This window comes from Drosophila miranda (assembly GCF_003369915.1).
Source record: "Drosophila miranda strain MSH22 chromosome Y unlocalized genomic scaffold, D.miranda_PacBio2.1 Contig_Y1_pilon, whole genome shotgun sequence".
Lineage (NCBI taxonomy): Eukaryota > Metazoa > Arthropoda > Insecta > Diptera > Drosophilidae > Drosophila > Drosophila miranda.
In genome coordinates this window covers 5,353,040-5,374,624 of record NW_022881603.1, presented here as the reverse complement: position 1 = coordinate 5,374,624, position 21,585 = coordinate 5,353,040, and the positions used below count along the sequence as shown (strand labels likewise).

General features: G+C 45.7%; 1 protein-coding gene and 5 pseudogenes across 1 annotated transcript; all 6 read left to right on the top strand.

Annotated features, from left to right (window-relative positions):
- The first annotated feature begins 1,027 nt into the window (after window positions 1–1,027).
- On the top strand, window positions 1,028–4,802 carry LOC117190860 (annotated as a pseudogene).
- Window positions 4,803–4,814: 12 nt separating this feature from the next.
- On the top strand, window positions 4,815–10,781 carry LOC117190869 (annotated as a pseudogene).
- Window positions 10,782–11,246: 465 nt separating this feature from the next.
- Window positions 11,247–16,581, top strand: LOC117190319 (annotated as a pseudogene).
- On the top strand, window positions 13,852–19,849 carry LOC117190863 (annotated as a pseudogene).
- On the top strand, window positions 14,080–15,355 carry LOC117190865 (annotated as a pseudogene).
- A 685-nt stretch (window positions 19,850–20,534) lies between the features above and the next one.
- On the top strand, window positions 20,535–21,314 carry LOC117190866 (cullin-4A-like). The gene is made up of 3 exons (XM_033395892.1): window positions 20,535–20,681; window positions 20,739–20,885; window positions 20,956–21,314. Exons 1-3 carry the CDS (start codon window positions 20,670–20,672, stop codon window positions 21,049–21,051), a joined length of 255 nt encoding a protein of 84 aa, XP_033251783.1. The 5' UTR covers window positions 20,535–20,669; the 3' UTR covers window positions 21,052–21,314.
- Window positions 21,315–21,585: the final 271 nt, after the last annotated feature.

Below are 21,585 nucleotides of genomic sequence, written 5' to 3'. Positions count from 1 at the left end.
CTGACAAGAGTTATTTATCTCTAGTTGAGTTAACTCAACACCAAAAGCAACCAGTACCATTTTATATGTATTTTATATGCATTTTTTTAGGTCAAAATTGAACCGACTATATATTTACGGTAATCTATTAAATTTAATTTTCAAGAAAGAAGAAAGAGAATCTTCCATACGAAAGTTTTTTAATTTCGCTCACAAATCGTACTTACGTGTATCATTTATTCAAATAGATTGTATTTAAATCCTTTTCGCTCATTCACTCTCAAAAATTTATATTTGGCGCGTCGTCGATAGTATCGATAACCGAACTTGAATCGGGTCAGGCTCTCTTTGATAATTCCATAATTTTACCCTTTTTCGCTAAAACCCTTTTTATAGTGAAAATCCAATAAAAGCAAGTATTTCAAACAAGTAAGTCAAGTAGAAAATTGGCTCATTAATTTGATAAAATTATGTGGGCACGGCTGAGAGGAATATGGGCTCCATTCTTTGATGGAGAATGATTAACCTATTATAAGCCAAGCGAGTATTTCAATTTTCCACCGAAAATAAAAAAAAAAATGTACTAATTTTAGCGCAGTTCAGGTGAAAGTTAGCATGGTTATTTTTGAGTTCAGATGAAAGATGGCATGAATCTACATGAAGAATTTACAATTGTTATTATTTTTCGCCACTTACATCAAGTAGTTGAACTATTAAAATAGAGGGCGCCCAAGTGGGCTAAGTTCGGGTTTTCATCATACGAGTCGCTATGTTGTTCTTGAGAAACCCAAATTAAGTCAAATCAATCAATCAAAGTAAACTATTTAAAATAATCCAGTCAAGTAGAACAAATATTCATTACTTGGATAAAATTATGTGGGCAGGACTGAGAGATCTATCTAGCTAGTAATATTTGACGGAATATCAAAATCGAGGAATATGTATAGTAGAACTTGAATTCGTCGGTATATTTACAGTACTTTTTTAAAATGAGACGAAATATTTCTGTATATTTCTGAGGGTCGGACGGTCTATTTTAACGATAAGTCCGCGGTCACACTGACCACAAAGCAATATATTTTCCATGCCACTAAAATTTTATTAACTTAATGCAGAAAGGCCAATTATTATTACATTGGCGATTCGATCCGATTAGTCTAACGAATTGCTGAACACTTGGTACAAAAGAAAACACCCAATTGTGTCACAGCACAGTTCCGGACCGAGAAGAGAAGCACAGCACCTTCCTTCGCCTTGAGGTTGCGAGCTGCCAATTTGTTGTCGGCAAGTGAGAAAGTCGTGAAAAATATCACTGCAACACGAGTGGGTGCCGAAAAAGTCCTTGCAAAGGTAAGGAGATTCCAAGTTTGAAGGCCAATAAATGCACTTTATGCATGCAAAGCAATAACTACATAACCCGTGCAGAACAACAGGGAGACGACCGACCGGTACAGAGAGGCAGCTGACTGGAACGGTAAGGGTTAAAGGCAGACGAGTTCACCCCTGCAGTGGGCAGTGGGCATCAGTGCGTCCGAAATATGAGTGCTGTTAAAAAGTATAAGCCTATGGATACCACAGAGCTGCACGAGAACACCGAGAATATTGCTGCTTGCCTGAAAAAGGCTGAGAGTGCCGCCGCCTTATTGATGGGCCGCAGTGCCTTTGCTGCCCAAAACATGAACTCATCGTCCACAAACGGCGAACGCCTGCCAAATTTCTCAAAGCTTGGTTCGAACCATGGCGAGATTCGATCGGCATCAACTACCTCAATCCACAACAGCAAGCCTGGCGATGTCAAAAAGATAGTGATTAAGAACTTCAAAGGTGGGTGGTATTTCTAGTTATGACTATCCAACAAACTTATGTAGTTATTGTATCCATAGATAAACCCACACTGCCCGATAACTATTCCGAGGACACGTATGTGAAGCTCGAGGAGGCCGTTATCGCCATACAACTGTCGAAGCCCATTAAATATTCACTGGAGGAGCTCTACCAGGCCGTTGTGAATATGTGCAGTCATAAAATGGACGCCCAGCTTTATACGAAGCTCAAGGAGCTGACCGAACAGCATGTGAAGCGCAATATCAAGCTGAAGGAGCTCACTGGGGCAGCATGGACAAGCTGGTAAGTCGGCTGCAACGTCAAAAACATACGTTTAGACATTGGACCAACTTACAGGTGCTGCTGGAGAAAATCAACAACTGGTGGCTCTCGTTCTGCCAGCAGATGATCATGATACGCAGCATCTTCTTGTACATGGATCGCACCTATGTTTTACAAAACTCATTTATCCACTCAATATGGGACATGGGGCTGGACCTCTTTCGCATACACTTTGCACAGAATAGCGTCGTCCAGAAGCGTACGGTCGATGGTCTCTTGACGCTGATTGAAAAAGAACGACAGGGCGCGTCTGTGGACCGCGGTCTGCTCAAGAATTTGGTACGGATGCTGTGCGATCTTCAGATCTACTCCAGTTCGTTCGAGGAGAAGTTCCTCGATGCCACCAATCAACTGTACAAGGCTGAGAGTCAACGTATGATGCAGGACCTGGAGGTGCCCGGCTACCTGCAGCACGTTAGCATGCGTCTGGCCGAGGAACACGAGCGCTTGCTGCACTATCTAGACTCGAGCACAAAGTAAGTGCATGTATTACTTCGGTGGCATAAGGCTAATGTTTGGATTCCCTCCCCTTAGGCATCCGCTTATATACAATGTAGAGAAGGAGCTGCTGGCCGAACACCTAACGGCCATACTGCAGAAGGGTCTGGACTCGTTGCTGGAGGACAACAGATGGGTCGAACTAACAATGCTATACGGTCTGCTTAGCCGTGTCAAAAACGGCACATCAGAGCTGTGCGGAAACTTTAACGGATACATTAAGGTTAGCTAAGGGTTCCTTCGTCCTTGCTTACACATTGCTTAATTTATCTTTACGTACTATGCATGTATTTCAGAAAAAGGGACGCACCATTGTCATTGACCCGGAAAAGGATAAGAGCATGGTGCAGGATCTGCTTGAATTTAAAGATAAAATGGATTACATTGTCCGCAATTGCTTTGTACGCAATACAAAGTTCACGCATTCGTTGCGCGAGGCCTTTGAGTTCTTTATCAATCAGCGAGCCAATAAACCAGCAGAACTTATTGGTAGGTCACCATTTAATTTTTTTTCTTTCTTTGGTTTGTCCTGTATTTCCATATTCTTGTACTCCTTAGCAAAATACGTGGACATGAAGCTACGGTCTGGCAACAAGGGCACCACCGATGAAGAGCTTGAGAAGACATTGGACAATATCATGGTCCTGTTTCGCTTTATACACGGCAAGGATGTCTTTGAGGCTTTTTACAAGAAGGTTATTATTGCACACTTGCTTTCGCTTTTGCACTCTATAATCATCCATTATGTGTCCGTCTGTGCCTTCTCCAGGATCTGGCAAAGCGATTGCTTGTGGGCAAGTCGGCTTCCGTGGACTCGGAAAAGAGTATGCTGTCAAAACTGAAACAAGAATGTGGCGGAGGCTTCACGTCGAAGCTGGAGGGCATGTTCAAGGACATGGAACTGAGCCGCGACATCAATACAGCGTTCCGCGGTCACGCTCTCAGCAACAATCGCGATGTCCATAACCTGGATCTGTGCGTCAGTATACTGACAATGGGCTACTGGCCAACATATGCGCCCACGGAGGTCACAATGCCGCCACAGCTCATCAATCCACAGCAGATATTCAACAAGTTTTATTTGGAAAAGCATAGCGGACGAAAGCTACAATGGCAGCCCACGCTGGGCAACTGCATGCTGCGTGCGCAGTTTGAGGCGGTAAGTGAAAAACGAACGCATTCGAATCTTGGTCCTCAACTGATCTTAATACCGTCTTAAGCAGGGTCCAAAAGAGCTTTTGGTTTCGCTGTTTCAGGCTCTGGTGCTGCTCTTGTTCAACGATAAGCCGGTGCTTAGCTACGAGGAGATATTGGCCGCAACCATGATCGAGGATGGAGAGTTGCGCCGAACACTCCAGTCGCTGGCCTGTGGACGCGCCCGAGTCATAACGAAAACACCAAAAGGTCGAGAGATCGAGGATGGCGACCAGTTTGATTTTAATAACGAGTTCACAAACAAATTGTTTAGAATCAAAATCAATCAGATACAGATGAAAGAGACGGTAGGTTTCACTATTTAAGCTACCCAAATAAACAGCAAACTAATGTATTCCCCCCCCCCCCCCCCCTCCGATTAGAATGAGGAACAAAAGGCGACCGAGGAGCGTGTATTCCAGGACCGTCAATATCAGATAGATGCGGCCATTGTGCGCATCATGAAGATGCGTAAAACGTTAAGCCACAATCTACTCATCACCGAGCTGTTCAATCAGCTAACCTTCACCGTCAAGGTGCGTTTACCAGTCTCGACTTTCGACTTAATTTGTATTCAAATTGAATGCCCCTTTTCTTCCCATTCAGCCCGCTGATTTAAAGAAACGCATTGAGTCGCTCATCGATCGAGACTACATGGAGCGCGACAAGGATAATCAGAACCAGTACAACTACGTGGCATAACTTTTCTGGTAACGGCGAACAGAGAACACTGATTTGATTGTAACATCCATATTTCTATTTACCATATGCATACATACTAAAAGTCCATTGAATATTTCGTGTGGTGTGTTTCTTTGCCTGTCCGGCGTTGATTAGAGCGCCAGCCAGCCGCATAACTATAATAATGATATGTAGCCTCTATGTAGTGCAGTGCCGTTGCTACAGATTCTTTTTGTAAGTTACCTTATCCATTCAATAAACTAAGCGTTTTATTTACAAATCAAGACCTTTGGCAGAGTTTGCAGGTCACGTCACCGTATCCCGACCCGACTGTGAAAGAACCATACATACATTTGTTGGCTCATTTTAGAGCAATTTGTTTTGGGTGCCGAAAAAGTCCTTGCAAAGGTAAGGAGATTCCAAGTTTGAAGGCCAATAAATGCACTTTATGCATGCAAAGCAATAACTACATAACCCGTGCAGGACAACAGGCAGACGACCGACCGGTACAAAGAGGCAGCTGACTGGAACGTTAAGGGTTAAAGGCAGACGAGTTCACCCCTGCAGTGGGCAGTGGGCATCAGTGAGTCCGAAATATGAGTGCTGCTAAAAAGTATAAGCCTATGGATACCACAGAGCTGCACGAGAACACCGAGAATATTGCTGCATGCCTGAAAAAGGCTGAGAGTGCCGCCGCCTTATTGATGGGCCGCAGTGCCTTTACTGCCCAAAATATGAACTCATCGTCCACAAACGGCGAACGCCTGCCAAATTTCTCCAAGCTTGGTTCGAACCATGGCGAGATTCGATCGGCATCAACTACCTCAAACTTACTTAATCGCACGGGGGCCATCCACAACAGCAAGCCTGGCGATGTCAAAAAGATAGTGATTAAGAACTTCAAAGGTGGGTTGTATTTCTAGTTATGACTATCCAACAAACTTATGTACTTATTGTATCCATAGATAAACCCACACTGCCCGATAACTATTCCGAGGACACGTATGTGAAGCTCGAGGAGGCCGTTATCGCCATACAACTGTCGAGCTGACCGAACAGCATGTGAAGCGCAATATCAAGCTGAAGGAGCTCACTGGGGGCAGCATGGACAAGCTGGTAAGTCGGCTGCAACGTCAAAATAAACATACGTTTAGACATTGGACCAACTTACAGGTGCTGCTGGAGAAAATCAACAACTGGTGGCTCTCGTTCTGCCAGCAGATGATCATGATACGCAGCATCTTCTTGTACATGGATCGCACCTATGTTTTACAAAACTCATTTATCCACTCAATATGGGACATGGGGCTGGACCTCTTTCGCATACGATGGTCTCTTGACGCTGATTGAAAAAGAACGACAGGGCGCGTCTGTGGACCGCGGTCTGCTCAATAGTTTGGTACGGATGCTGTGCGATCTTCAGATCTACTCCAGTTCGTTCGAGGAGAAGTTCCTCGATGCCACCAATCAACTGTACAAGGCTGAGAGTCAACGTATGATGCAGGACCTGGAGGTGCCCGGCTACCTGCAGCACGTTAGCATGCGTCTGGCCGAGGAACACGAGCGCTTGCTGCACTATCTAGACTCGAGCACAAAGTATGTGCATGTATTACTTCGATGGCATAAGGCTAATGTTTGGATTCCCTCCCCTTAGGCATCCGCTTATATACAATGTAGAGAAGGAGCTGCTGGCCGAACACCTAACGGCCATACTGCAGAAGGGTCTGGACTCGTTGCTGGAGGACAACAGATGGGTCGAACTAACAATGCTATACGGTCTGCTTAGCCGTGTCAAAAACGGCACATCAGAGCTGTGCGGAAACTTTAACGGATACATTAAGGTTAGCTAAGGGTTCCTTCGTCCTTGCTTACACATTGCTTAATTTATCTTTACGTACTATGCATGTATTTCAGAAAAAGGGACGCACCATTGTCATTGACCCGGAAAAGGATAAGAGCATGGTGCAGGATCTGCTTGAATTTAAAGATAAAATGGATTACATTGTCCGCAATTGCTTTGTACGCAATACAAAGTTCACGCATTCGTTGCGCGAGGCCTTTGAGTTCTTTATCAATCAGCGAGCCAATAAACCAGCAGAACTTATTGGTAGGTCACCATTTAATTTTTTTTCTTTCTTTGGTTTGTCCTGTAACTCCATATTCTTGTACTCCTTAGCAAAATACGTGGACATGAAGCTACGGTCTGGCAACAAGGGCACCACCGATGAAGAGCTTGAGAAGACATTGGACAATATCATGGTCCTGTTTCGCTTTATACACGGCAAGGATGTCTTTGAGGCTTTTTACAAGAAGGTTATTATTGCACACTTGCTTTCGCTTTTGCACTCTATAATCATCCATTATGTGTCCGTCTGTGCCTTCTCCAGGGTCTGGCAAAGCGATTGCTTGTGGGCAAGTCGGCTTCCGTGGACTCGGAAAAGAGTATGCTGTCAAAACTGAAACAAGAATGTGGCGGAGGCTTCACGTCGAAGCTGGAGGGCATGTTCAAGGACATGGAACTGAGCCGCGACATCAATAAAGCGTTCCGCGGTCACACTTTCATCAACAATCGCGATGTCCATAACCTGGATCTGTGCGTCAGTATACTGACAATGGGCTACTGGCCAACATATGCGCCCACGGAGGTCACAATGCCGCCACAGCTCATCAATCCACAGCAGATATTCAACAAGTTTTATTTGGAAAAGCATAGCGGACGAAAGCTACAATGGCAGCCCACGCTGGGCAACTGCATGCTGCGTGCGCAGTTTGAGGCGGTAAGTGAAAAACGAACGCATTCGAATCTTGGTCCTCAACTGATCTTAATACCGTCTTAAGCAGGGTCCAAAAGAGCTTTTGGTTTCGCTGTTTCAGGCTCTGGTGCTGCTCTTGTTCAACGATAAGCCGGTGCTTAGCTACGAGGAGATATTGGCCGCAACCATGATCAAGGATGGAGAGTTGCGCCGAACACTCCAGTCGCTGGCCTGTGGACGCGCCCGAGTCATAACGAAAACACCAAAAGGTCGAGAGATCGAGGATGGCGACCAGTTTGATTTTAATAACGAGTTCAAACAAATTGTTTAGAATCAAAATCAATCAGATACACATGAAAGAGATGGTAGGTTTCACTTTTTAAGCTACCCAAATAAACAGCAAACTGATGTATTCCCCCCCCTCCCCCTACCACCCGATTAGAATGAGGAACAAAAGGCGACTGAGGATTTCTCCAAGCTTGGTTCGAACCATGGCGAGATTCGATCGGCATCAGCTACCTCAAACTTACTTAATCGCACGGGGGCCATCCACAACAGCAAGCCTGGCGATTCCAAAAAGATAGTGATTAAGAACTTCAAAGGTGGGTGGTATTTCTAGTTATGACTATCCAACAAACTTATGTACTTATTGTATCCATAGATAAACCCACACTGCCCGATAACTATTCCGAGGACACGTATGTGAAGCTCGAGGAGGCCGTTATCGCCATACAACTGTCGAGCTGACCGAACAGCATGTGAAGCGCAATACCAAGCTGAAGGAGCTCACTGGGGGCAGCATGGACAAGCTGGTAAGTCGGCTGCAACGTCAAAATAAACATACGTTTAGACATTGGACCAACTTACAGGTGCTGCTGGAGAAAATCAACAACTCGTGGCTCTCGTTCTGCCAGCAGATGATCATGATACGCAGCATCTTCTTGTACATGGATCGCACCTATGTTTTACAAAACTCATTTATCCACTCAATATGGGACATGGGGCTGGACCTCTTTCGCATACGATGGTCTCTTGACGCTGATTGAAAAAGAACGACAGGGCGCGTCTGTGGACCGCGGTCTGCTCAAGAGTTTGGTACGGATGCTGTGCGATCTTCAGATCTACTCCAGTTCGTTCGAGGAGAAGTTCCTCGATGCCACCAATCAACTGTACAAGGCTGAGAGTCAACGTATGATGCAGGACCTGGAGGTGCCCGGCTACCTGCAGCACGTTAGCATGCGTCTGGCCGAGGAACACGAGCGCTTGCTGCACTATCTAGACTCGAGCACAAAGTATGTGCATGAATTACTTCGATGGCATAAGGCTAATGTTTGGATTCCCTCCCCTTAGGCATCCGCTTATATACAATGTAGAGAAGGAGATGCTGGCTGAACACCTAACGGCCATACTGCAGAAGGGTCTGGACTCGTTGCTGGAGGACAACAGATGGGTCGAACTAACAATGCTATACGGTCTGCTTAGCCGTGTCAAAAACGGCACATCAGAGCTGTGCGGAAACTTTAACGGATACATTAAGGTTAGCTAAGGGTTCCTTCGTCCTTGCTTACACATTGCTTAATTTATCTTTACGTACTATGCATGTATTTCAGAAAAAGGGACGCACCATTGTCATTGACCCGGAAAAGGATAAGAGCATGGTGCAGGATCTGCTTGAATTTAAAGATAAAATGGATTACATTGTCCGCAATTGCCTTGCACGCAATGAAAAGTTCACGAATTCGTTGCGCGAGGCCTTTGAGTTCTTTATCAATCAGCGAGCCAATAAACCAGCAGAACTTATTGGTAGGTCACCATTTAATTTTTTTTCTTTCTTTGGTTTGTCCTGTAACTCCATATTCTTGTACTCCTTAGCAAAATACGTGGACATGAAGCTACGGTCTGGCAACAAGGGCACCACCGATGAAGAGCTTGAGAAGAAATTGGACAAGATCATGGCCCTGTTTCGCTTTATACACGACAAGGATGTCTTTGAGGCTTTTTACAAGAAGGTTATTATTGCACACTTGCTTTCGCTTTTGCACTCTATAATCATCCATTATGTGTCCGTCTGTGCCTTCTCCAGGATCTGGCAAAGCGATTGCTTGTGGGCAAGTCGGCTTCCGTGGACTCGGAAAAGAGTATGCTGTCAAAACTGAAACAAGAATGTGGCGGAGGCTTCACGTCGAAGCTGGAGGGCATGTTCAAGGACATGGAACTGAGCCGCGACATCAATACAGCGTTCCGCGGTCACGCTCTCAGCAACAATCGCGATGTCCATAACCTGGATCTGTGCGTCAGTATACTGACAATGGGCTACTGGCCAACATATGCGCCCATGGAGGTCACAATGCCGCCACAGCTCATCAATCCACAGCAGATATTCAACAAGTTTTATTTGGAAAAGCATAGCGGACGAAAGCTACAATGGCAGCCCACGCTGGGCAACTGCATGCTGCGTGCGCAGTTTGAGGCGGTAAGTGAAAAACGAACGCATTCGAATCTTGGTCCTCAACTGATCTTAATACCGTATTACGCAGGGTCCAAAATGTAAGATATGAATATTAGTTTATAAGATTTGAATATTAGTTTAAGATTTACTCATCGATAGTATTATAAGAAATACCAATCTACTCGATATATCGATACTTGTCATCGACAAGTATCGATATGCCAACACGCATTCATTCGAATACGCCGATCAAGAAAGCTGAACATATAATAAAACCGAGCTATTAAAAGTTTACATAAAGAGCTTTTGGTTTCGCTGTTTCAGGCTCTGGTGCTGCTCTTGTTCAACGATAAGCCGGTGCTTAGCTACGAGGAGATATTGGCCGCAACCATGATCGAGGATGGAGAGTTGCGCCGAACACTCCAGTCGCTGGCCTGTGGAGGCGCCCGAGTCATAACGAAAACAACAAAAAGTCGAGAGATCGAGGATGGCGACCAGTTTGATTTTAATAACGAGTTCAAACAAATTGTTTAGAATCAAAATCAATCAGATACACATGAAAGAGATGGTAGGTTTCACTATTTAAGCTACCCAAATAAACAGCAAACTGATGTATTCCCCCCTCCCCCCCCCCTCTCCATCCGATTAGAATGAGGAAAAAAAGGCGACCGAGGAGCGTGTATTCCAGGACCGTCAATACCAGATAGATGCGGCCATTGTGCGCATCATGAAGGTGCGTAAAACGTTAAGCCACAATCTACTCATCACCGAGCTGTTCAATCAGCTAACCTTCCCCGTCAAGGTGCGTTTACCAGTCTCGACTTTCGACTTAATTTGTATTCAAATTGAATGCCCCTTTTCTTCCCTTTCAGCCCGCTGATTTAAAGAAACGCATTGAGTCGCTCATCGATCGAGACTACATGGAGCGCGACAAGGATAATCAGAACCAGTACAACTACGTGGCATAACTTTTCTGGGAACGGCGAACAGAGAGAACATGATTGTAACATCCATATTTCTATTTACCATATGCATACATACTAAAAGTCCATTGAATATTTCGTGTGGTGTGTTTCGGTGTGATTAGAGCGCCAGCCAGCCGCATAACTATAATAATGATATGTAGCCTCTATGTAGTGCAGAGCCGTTGCTACAGATTCTTTTTGTAAGTTACCTTATCCATTCAATAAACTAAGCGTTTTTTTACAAATCAAGACCTTTGGCAGAGTATGCAGGTCACGTCACCGTATCCCGACCCGACTGTGAAAGAACCATACATACATTTGTTGGCTCATTTTAGAGCAATTTGTTTTGGGTGCCGAAAAAGTCCTTGCAAAGGTAAGGAGATTCTAAGTTTGAAGGCCAATAAATGCACTTTATGCATGCAAAGCAATAACTACATAACCCGTGCAGGACAACAGGGAGACGACCGACCGGTACAAAGAGGCAGCTGACTGGTACGGTAAGGGTTAAAGGCAGACGAGTTCACCCCTGCAGTGGGCAGTGGGCATCAGTGCGTCCGAAATATGAGTGCTGTTAAAAAGTGTAAGCCTATGGATACCACAGAGCTGCACGAGAACACCGAGAATATTGCTGCTTGCCTGAAAAAGGCTGAGAGTGCCGCCGCCTTATTGATGGGCCGCAGTGCCTTTGCTGCCCAAAACATGAACTCATCGTCCACAAACGGCGAACGCCTGCCAAATTTCTCAAAGCTTGGTTCGAACCATGGCGAGATTCGATCGGCATCAACTACCTCAAACTTACTAATCGCACGGGGGCTATCCACAACAGCAAGCCTGGCGATGTCAAAAAGATAGTGATTAGGAACTTCAAAGGTGGGTGGTATTTCTAGTTATGACTATCCAACAAACTTATGTACTTATTGTATCCATAGATAAACCCACACTGCCCGATAACTATTCCGAGGACACGTATGTGAAGCTCGAGGAGGCCGTTATCGCCATACAACTGTCGAAGCCCATTAAATATTCACTGGAGGAGCTCTACCAGGCCGTTGTGAATATGTGCAGTCATAAAATGGACGCCCAGCTGTATACGAAGCTCAAGGAGCTGACCGAACAGCATGTGAAGCGCAATATCAAGCTGAAGGAGCTCACTGGGGGCAGCATGGACAAGCTGGTAAGTGGGCTGCAACGTCAAAATAAACATACGTTTAGACATTGGACCAACTTACAGGTGCTGCTGGAGAAAATTAACAACTGGTGGCTCTCGTTCTGCCAGCAGATGATCATGATACGCAGCATCTTCTTGTACATGGATCGCACCTATGTTTTACAAAACTCATTTATCCACTCAATATGGGACATGGGGCTGGACCTCTTTCGCATACACTTTGCTCAGAATAGCGTCGTCCAGAAGCGTACTGTCGATGGTCTCTTGACGCTGATTGAAAAAGAACGACAGGGCGCGTCTGTGGACCGCGGTCTGCTCAAGAATTTGGTACGGATGCTGTGCGATCTTCAGATCTACTCCAGTTAGCTAAGGGTTCCTTCGTCCTTGCTTACACATTGCTTAATTTATCTTTACGTACTATGCATGTACTTCAGAAAAAGGGACGCACCATTGTCATTGACCCGGAAAAGGATAAGAGCATGGTGCAGGATCTGCTTGAATTTAAAGATAAAATAGATTACATTGTCCGCAATTGCTTTGCACGCAATGAAAAGTTCACGAATTCGTTGCGCGAGGCCTTTGAGTTCTTTATCAATCAGCGAGCCAATAAACCAGCAGAACTTATTGGTAGGTCACCATTTAATTTTTTTTCTTTCTTTGGTTTGTCCTGTAACTCCATATTCTTGTACTCCTTAGCAAAATACGTGGACATGAAGCTACGGTCTGGCAACAAGGGCACCACCGATGAAGAGCTTGAGAAGACATTGGACAAGATCATGGTCCTGTTTCGCTTTATACACGGCAAGGATGTCTTTGAGGCTTTTTACAAGAAGGTTATTATTGCACACTTGCTTTCGCTTTTGCACTCTATAATCATCCATTATGTGTCCGTCTGTGCCTTCTCCAGGATCTGGCAAGGCGATTGCTTGTGGGCAAGTCGGCTTCCGTGGATTTGGAAAAGAGTATGCTGTCAAAACTGAAACAAGAATGTGGCGGAGGCTTCACGTCGAAGCTGGAGGGCATGTTCAAGGACATGGAACTGAGCCGCGACATCAATACAGCGTTCCGCGGTCACGCTCTCAGCAACAATCGCGATGTCCATAACCTGGATCTGTGCGTCAGTATACTGACAATGGGCTACTGGCCAACATATGCGCCCACGGAGGTCACAATGCCGCCACAGCTCATCAATCCACAGCAGATATTCAACAAGTTTTATTTGGAAAAGCATAGCGGACGAAAGCTACAATGGCAGCCCACGCTGGGCAACTGCATGCTGCGTGCGCAGTTTGAGGCGGTAAGTGAAAAACGAACGCATTCGAATCTTGGTCCTCAACTGATCTTAATACCGTATTACGCAGGGTCCAAAAGAGCTTTTGGTTTCGCTGTTTCAGGCTCTGGTGCTGCTCTTGTTCAACGATAAGCCGGTGCTTAGCTACGAGGAGATATTGGCCGCAACCATGATCGAGGATGGAGAGTTGCGCCGAACACTCCAGTCGCTGGCCTGTGGAGGCGCCCGAGTCATAACGAAAACACCAAAAGGTCGAGAGATCGAGGATGGCGACCAGTTTGATTTTAATAATGAGTTCAAACAAATTGTTTAAAATCAAAATCAATCAGATACAGATGAAAGAGACGGTAGGTTTCACTATTTAAGCTACCCAAATAAACAGCAAACTGATGTACAAACCAGTACAACTACGTGTCATAACTTTTCTGGGAACGGCGAACAGAGAACACTGATTTGATTGTAACATCCATATTTATATTTACCATATGCATACATACTAAAAGTCCATTAAATATTTCGTGTGGTGTGTTTTTTTGCCTGTCCGGCGTTGATTAGAGCGCCAGCCAGCCGCATAACTATAATAATGATATGTAGCCTCTATGTAGTGCAGTGCCGTTGCTACAGATTCTTTTTGTAAGTTACCTTATCCATTTAATAAACTAAGCGTTTTATTTACAAATCAAGACCTTTGGCAGAGTATGCAGGTCACGTCACCGTATCCCGACCCGACTGTGAAAGAACCATACATACATTTGTTGGCTCATTTTAGAGCAATTTGTTTTGGGTGCCGAAAAAGTCCTTGCAAAGGTAAGGAGATTCCAAGTTTGAAGGCCAATAAATGCACTTTATGCATGCAAAGCAATAACTACATAACCCGTGCAGGACAACACGGAGACGACCGACCGGTACAAAGAGGCAGCTGACTGGAACGGTAGGGGTTAAAGGCAGACGAGTTCACCCCTGCAGTGGGCAGTGGGCATCAGTGAGTCCGAAATATGAGTGCTGCTAAAAAGTATAAGCCTATGGATACCACAGAGCTGCACGAGAACACCGAGAAAATTGCTGCATGCCTGAAAAAGGCTGAGAGTGCCGCCGCCTTATTGATGGGCCGCAGTGCCTTTGCTGCCCAAAACATGAACTCATCGTCCACAAACGGCGAACGCCTGCCAAATTTCTCCAAGCTTGGTTCGAACCATGGCGAGATTCGATCGGCATCAACTACCTCAAACTTACTTAATCGCACGGGGGCCATCCACAAAAGCAAGCCTGGCGATGAGGATGATTCCGAGGACACGTATGTGAAGCTCGAGGAGGCCGTTATCGCCATACAACTGTCGAAGCCCATTAAATATTCACTGGAGGAGCTCTACCAGGCCGTTGTGAATATGGGCAGTCATAAAATGGACGCCCAGCTGTATACGAAGCTCAAGGAGCTGACCGAACAGCATGTGAAGCGCAATATCAAGCTGAAGGAGCTCACTGGGGGCAGCATGGACAAGCTGGTAAGTCGGCTGCAACGTCAAAATAAACATACGTTTAGACATTGGACCAACTTACAGGTGCTGCTGGAGAAAATCAACAACTGGTGGCTCTCGTTCTGCCAGCAGATGATCATGATACGCAGCATCTTCTTGTACATGGATCGCACCTATGTTTTACAAAACTCATTTATCCACTCAATATGGGACATGGGGCTGGACCTCTTTCGCATACGATGGTCTCTTGACGCTGATTGAAAAAGAACGACAGGGCGCGTCTGTGGACCGCGGTCTGCTCAAGAGTTTGGTACGGATGCTGTGCGATCTTCAGATCTACTCCAGTTCGTTCGAGGAGAAGTTCCTCGATGCCACCAATCAACTGTACAAGGCTGATAGTCAACGTATGATGCAGGACCTGGAGGTGCCCGGCTACCTGCAGCACGTTAGCATGCGTCTGGCCGAGGAACACGAGCGCTTGCTGCACTCGAGCACAAAGTATGTGCATGTATTACTTCGATGGCATAAGGCTAATGTCCCCTTACGCTTATATACAATGTAGAGAAGGAGCTGCTGGCCGAACACCTAACGGCCATACTGCAGAAGGGTCTGGACTCGTTGCTGGAGGACAACAGATGGGTCGAACTAACAATGCTATACGGTCTGCTTAGCCGTGTCAAAAACGGCACATCAGAGCTGTGCGGAAACTTTAAAGGACACAGCGTTCCGCGGTCACGCTCTCAGCAACAATCGCGATGTCCATAACCTGGATCTGTGCGTCAGATTACTGACAATGGGCTACTGGCCAACATATGCGCCCACGGAGGTCACAATGCCGCCACAGCTCATCAATCCACAGCAGATATTCAACAAGTTTTATTTGGAAAAGCATAGCGGACGAAAGCTACAATGGCAGCCGACGCTGGGCAACTGCATGCTGCGTGCGCAGTTTGAGGCGGTAAGTGAAAAACGAACGCATTCGAATCTTTGTCCTCAACTGATCTTAATACCGTATTACGCAGGGTCCAAAAGAGCTTTTGGTTTCGCTGTTTCAGGCTCTGGTGCTGCTCTTGTTCAACGATAAGCCGGTGCTTAGCTACGAGGAGATATTAGCCGCAACCATGATCGAGGATGGAGAGTTGCGCCGAACACTCCAGTCGCTGGCCTGTGGAGGCGCCCGAGTCATAACGAAAACACCAAAAGGTCGATTGATCGAGGATGGCGACCAGTTTGATTTTAATAACGAGTTCAAACAAATTGTTTAGAATCAAAATCAATCAGATACAGATGAAAGAGATGGTAGGTTTCACTATTTAAGCTACCCAAATAAACAGCAAACTGATGTATTCCTCCCCCCCCCCCCCCCCCCCCCCCCTACGATTAGAATGAGGAACAAAAGGCGACCGAGGAGCGTGTATTCCAGGACCGTCAATACCAGATAGATGCGGCCATTGTGCGCATCATGAAGATGCGTAAAACGTTAAGCCACAATCTACTCATCACCGAGCTGTTCAATCAGCTAACCTTCCCCGTCAAGGTGCGTTTACCAGTCTCGACTTTCGACTTAATTTGTATTCAAATTGAATGCCCCTTTTCTTCCCTTTCAGCCCGCTGATTTAAAGAAACGCATTGAGTCGCTCATCGATCGAGACTACATGGAGCGCGACAAGGATAATCAGAACCAGTACAACTACGTGGCATAACTTTTCTGGGAACGGCGAACAGAGAACACTGATTTGATTGTAACATCCATATTTCTATTTACCATATGCATACATACTAAAAGTCCATTGAATATTTCGTGTGGTGTGTTTCTTTGCCTGTCCGGCGTTGATTAGAGCGCCAGCCAGCCGCATAACTATAATAATGATATGTAGCCTCTATGTAGTGCAGTGCCGTTGCTACAGATTCTTTTTGTAAGTTACCTTATCCATTCAATAAACTAAGCGTTTTATTTACAAAGGAAGACCTTTGGCAGAGTATGCAGGTCACGTCACCGTATTCCGACCCGACTGTGAAAGAACCATACATACATTTGTTGGCTCATTTTAGAGCAATTTGTTTTGGGTGCCGAAAAAGTACTTGCCAAGTTAAGGAGATTCCAAGTTTGAAGGCCAATAAATGCACTTTATGCATGCAAAGCAATAACTACATAACCCGTGCAGGACAACAGGGAGACGACCGACCGGTACAAAGAGGCAGCTAACTGGAACGGTAAGGGTTAAAGGCAGACGAGTTCACCCCTGCAGTGGGCAGTGGGCATCAGTGAGTCCGAAATATGAGTGCTGCTAAAAAGTATAAGCCTATGGATACCACAGAGCTGCACGAGAACACCGAGAATATTGCTGCATGCCTGAAAAAGGCTGAGAGTGCCGCCGCCTTATTGATGGGCCGCAGTGCCTTTGCTGCCCAAAACATGAACTCATCGTCCACAAACGGCGAACGCCTGCCAAATTTCTCCAAGCTTGGTTCGAACCATGGCGAGATTCGATCGGCATCAACTACCTCAAACTTACTTAATCGCACGGGGGCCATCCACAACAGCAAGCCTGGCGATGTCAAAAAGATTGTGATTAAGAACTTCAAAGGTGGGTGGTATTTCTAGTTATGACTATCCAACAAACTTATGTACTTATTGTATCCATAGATAAACCCACACTGCCCGATAACTATTCCGAGGACACGTATGTGAAGCTCGAGGAGGCCGTTATCGCCATACAACTGTCGAAGCCCATTAAATATTTACTGGAGGAGCTCTACCAGGCCGTTGTGAATATGTGCAGTCATAAAATGGACGCCCAGCTGTATACGAAGCTCAAGGAGCTGACCGAACAGCATGTGAAGCGCAATATCAAGCTGAAGGAGCTCACTGGGGGCAGCATGGACAAGCTGGTAAGTCGGCTGCAACGTCAAAATAAACATACGTTTAGACATTGGACCAACTTACAGGTGCTGCTGGAGAAAATCAACAACTGGTGGCTCTCGTTCTGCCAGCAGATGATCATGATACGCAGCATCTTCTTGTACATGGATCGCACCTATGTTTTACAAAACTCATTTATCCACTCAATATGGGACATGGGGCTGGACCTCTTTCGCATACGATGGTCTCTTGACGCTGATTGAAAAAGAACGACAGGGCGCGTCTGTGGACCGCGGTCTGCTCAATAGTTTGGTACGGATGCTGTGCGATCTTCAGATCTACTCCAGTTCGTTCGAGGAGAAGTTCCTCGATGCCACCAATCAACTGTACAAGGCTGAGAGTCAACGTATGATGCAGGACCTGGAGGTGCCCGGCTACCTGCAGCACGTTAGCATGCGTCTGGCCGAGGAACACGAGCGCTTGCTGCACTATCTAGACTCGAGCACAAAGTAAGTGCATGTATTACTTCGGTGGCATAAGGCTAATGTTTGGATTCCCTCCCCTTAGGCATCCGCTTATATACAATGTAGAGAAGGAGCTGCTGGCCGAACACCTAACGGCCATACTGCAGAAGGGTCTGGACTCGTTGCTGGAGGACAACAGATGGGTCGAACTAACAATGCTATACGGTCTGCTTAGCCGTGTCAAAAACGGCACATCAGAGCTGTGCGGAAACTTTAACGGATACATTAAGGTTAGCTAAGGGTTCCTTCGTCCTTGCTTACACATTGCTTAATTTATCTTTACGTGCTATGCATGTACTTCAGAAAAAGGGACGCACCATTGTCATTGACCCGGAAAAGGATAAGAGCATGGTGCAGGATCTGCTTGAATTTAAAGATAAAATGGATTACATTGTCCGCAATTGCTTTGCACGCAATGAAAAGTTCACGAATTCGTTGCGCGAGGCCTTTGAGTTCTTTATCAATCAGCGAGCCAATAAACCAGCAGAACTTATTGGTAGGTCACCATTTAATTTTTTTTCTTTCTTTGGTTTGTCCTGTAACTCCATATTCTTGTACTCCTTAGCAAAATACGTGGACATGAAGCTACGGTCTGGCAACAAGGGCACCACCGATGAAGAGCTTGAGAAGACATTGGACAAGATCATGGTCCTGTTTCGCTTTATACACGGCAAGGATGTCTTTGAGGCTTTTTACAAGAAGGTTATTATTGCACACTTGCTTTCGCTTTTGCACTCTATAATCATCCATTATGTGTCCGTCTGTGCCTTCTCCAGGATCTGGCAAAGCGATTGCTTGTGGGCAAGTCGGCTTCCGTGGACTCGGAAAAGAGTATGCTGTCAAAACTGAAACAAGAATGTGGCGGAGGCTTCACGTCGAAGCTGGAGGGCATGTTCAAGGACATGGAACTGAGCCGCGACATCAATACAGCGTTCCGCGGTCACGCTCTCAGCAACAATCGCGATGTCCATAACCTGGATCTGTGCGTCAGTATACTGACAATGGGCTACTGGCCAACATATGCGCCCACGGAGGTCACAATGCCGCCACAGCTCATCAATCCACAGCAGATATTCAACAAGTTTTATTTGGAAAAGCATAGCGGACGAAAGCTACAATGGCAGCCCACGCTGGGCAACTGCATGCTGCGTGCGCAGTTTGAGGCGGTAAGTGAAAAACGAACGCATTCGAATCTTGGTCCTCAACTGATCTTAATACCGTATTACGCAGGGTCCAAAAGAGCTTTTGGTTTCGCTGTTTCAGGCTCTGGTGCTGTTCTCGTTCAACGATAAGCCGGTGCTTAGCTACGAGGAGATATTGGCCGCAACCATGATCGAGGATGGAGAGTTGCGCCGAACACTCCAGTCGCTGGCCTGTGGAGGCGCCCGAGTCATAACGAAAACACCAAAAGGTCGAGAGATCGAGGATGGCGACCAGTTTGATTTTAATAATGAGTTCAAAAAAATTGTTTAAAATCAAAATCAATCAGATACAGATGAAAGAGACGGTAGGTTTCACTATTTAAGCTACCCAAATAAACAGCAAACTGATGTACAAACCAGTACAACTACGTGGCATAACTTTTCTGGGAACGGCGAACAGAGAACACTGATTTGATTGTAACATCCATATTTCTATTTACCATATGCATACATACTAAAAGTCCATTGAATATTTCGTGTGGTGTGTTTCTTTGCCTGTCCGGCGTTGATTAGAGCGCCAGCCAGCCGCATAACTATAATAATGATATGTAGCCTCTATGTAGTGCAGTGCCGTTGCTACAGATTCTTTTTGTAAGTTACCTTATCCATTCAATAAACTAAGCGTTTTATTTACAAATCAAGACCTTTGGCAGAGTATGCAGGTCACGTCACCGTATCCCGACCCGACTGTGAAAGAACCATACATACATTTGTTGGCTCATTTTAGAGCAATTTGTTTTGGGTGCCGAAAAAGTCCTTGCAAAGGTAAGGAGATTCCAAGTTTGAAGGCCAATAAATGCACTTTATGCATGCAAAGCAATAACTACATAACCCGTGCAGGACAACAGGCAGACGACCGACCGGTACAAAGAGGCAGCTGACTGGAACGGTAAGGGTTAAAGGCAGACGAGTTCACCCCTGCAGTGGGCAGTGGGCATCAGTGAGTCCGAAATATGAGTGCTGCTAAAAAGTATAAGCCTATGGATACCACAGAGCTGCACGAGAACACCGAGAATATTGCTGCATGCCTGAAAAAGGCTGAGAGTGCCGCCGCCTTATTGATGGGCCGCAGTGCCTTTACTGCCCAAAATATGAACTCATCGTCCACAAACGGCGAACGCCTGCCAAATTTCTCCAAGCTTGGTTCGAACCATGGCGAGATTCGATCGGCATCAACTACCTCAAACTTACTTAATCGCACGTGGGCCATCCACAACAGCAAGCCTGGCGATGTCAAAAAGATAGTGATTAAGAACTTCAAATATGGGTTGTATTTCTAGTTATGACTATCCAACAAACTTATGTACTTATTGTATCCATAGATAAACCCACACTGCCCGATAACTATTCCGAGGACACGTATGTGAAGCTCGAGGAGGCCGTTATCGCCATACAACTGTCGAGCTGACCGAACAGCATGTGAAGCGCAATATCAAGCTGAAGGAGCTCACTGGGGGCAGCATGGACAAGCTGGTAAGTCGGCTGCAACGTCAAAATAAACATACGTTTAGACATTGGACCAACTTACAGGTGCTGCTGGAGACCGAGGAGCGTGTATTCCAGGACCGTCAATACCAGATAGATGCGGCCATTGTGCGCATCATGAAGATGCGTAAAACGTTAAGCCACAATCTACTCATCACCGAGCTGTTCAATCAGCTAACCTTCCCCGTCAAGGTGCGTTTACCAGTCTCGACTTTCGACTTAATTTGTATTCAAATTGAATGCCCCTTTTCTTCCCTTTCAGCCCGCTGATTTAAAGAAACGCATTGAGTCGCTCATCGATCGAGACTACATGGAGCGCGACAAGGATAATCAGAACCAGTACAACTACGTGGCATAACTTTTCTGGGAACGGCGAACAGAGAACACTGATTTGATTGTAACATCCATATTTCTATTTACCATATGCATACATACTAAAAGTCCATTGAATATTTCGTGTGGTGTGTTTCTTTGCCTGTCCGGCGTTGATTAGAGCGGCAGCCAGCCGCATAACTATAATAATGATATGTAGCCTCTATGTAGTGCAGTGCCGTTGCTACAGATTCTTTTTGTAAGTTACCTTATCCATTCAATAAACTAAGCGTTTTATTTACAAATCAAGACCTTTGGCAGAGTATGCAGGTCACGTCACCGTATCCCGACCCGACTGTGAAAGAACCATACATACATTTGTTGGCTCATTTTAGAGCAATTTGTTTTGGGTGCCGAAAAAGTACTTGCAAAGGTAAGGAGATTCCAAGTTTGAAGGCCAATAAATGCACTTTATGCATGCAAAGCAATAACTACATAACCCGTGCAGGACAACAGGGAGACGACCGACCGGTACAAAGAGGCAGCTAACTGGAACGGTAAGGGTTAAAGGCAGACGAGT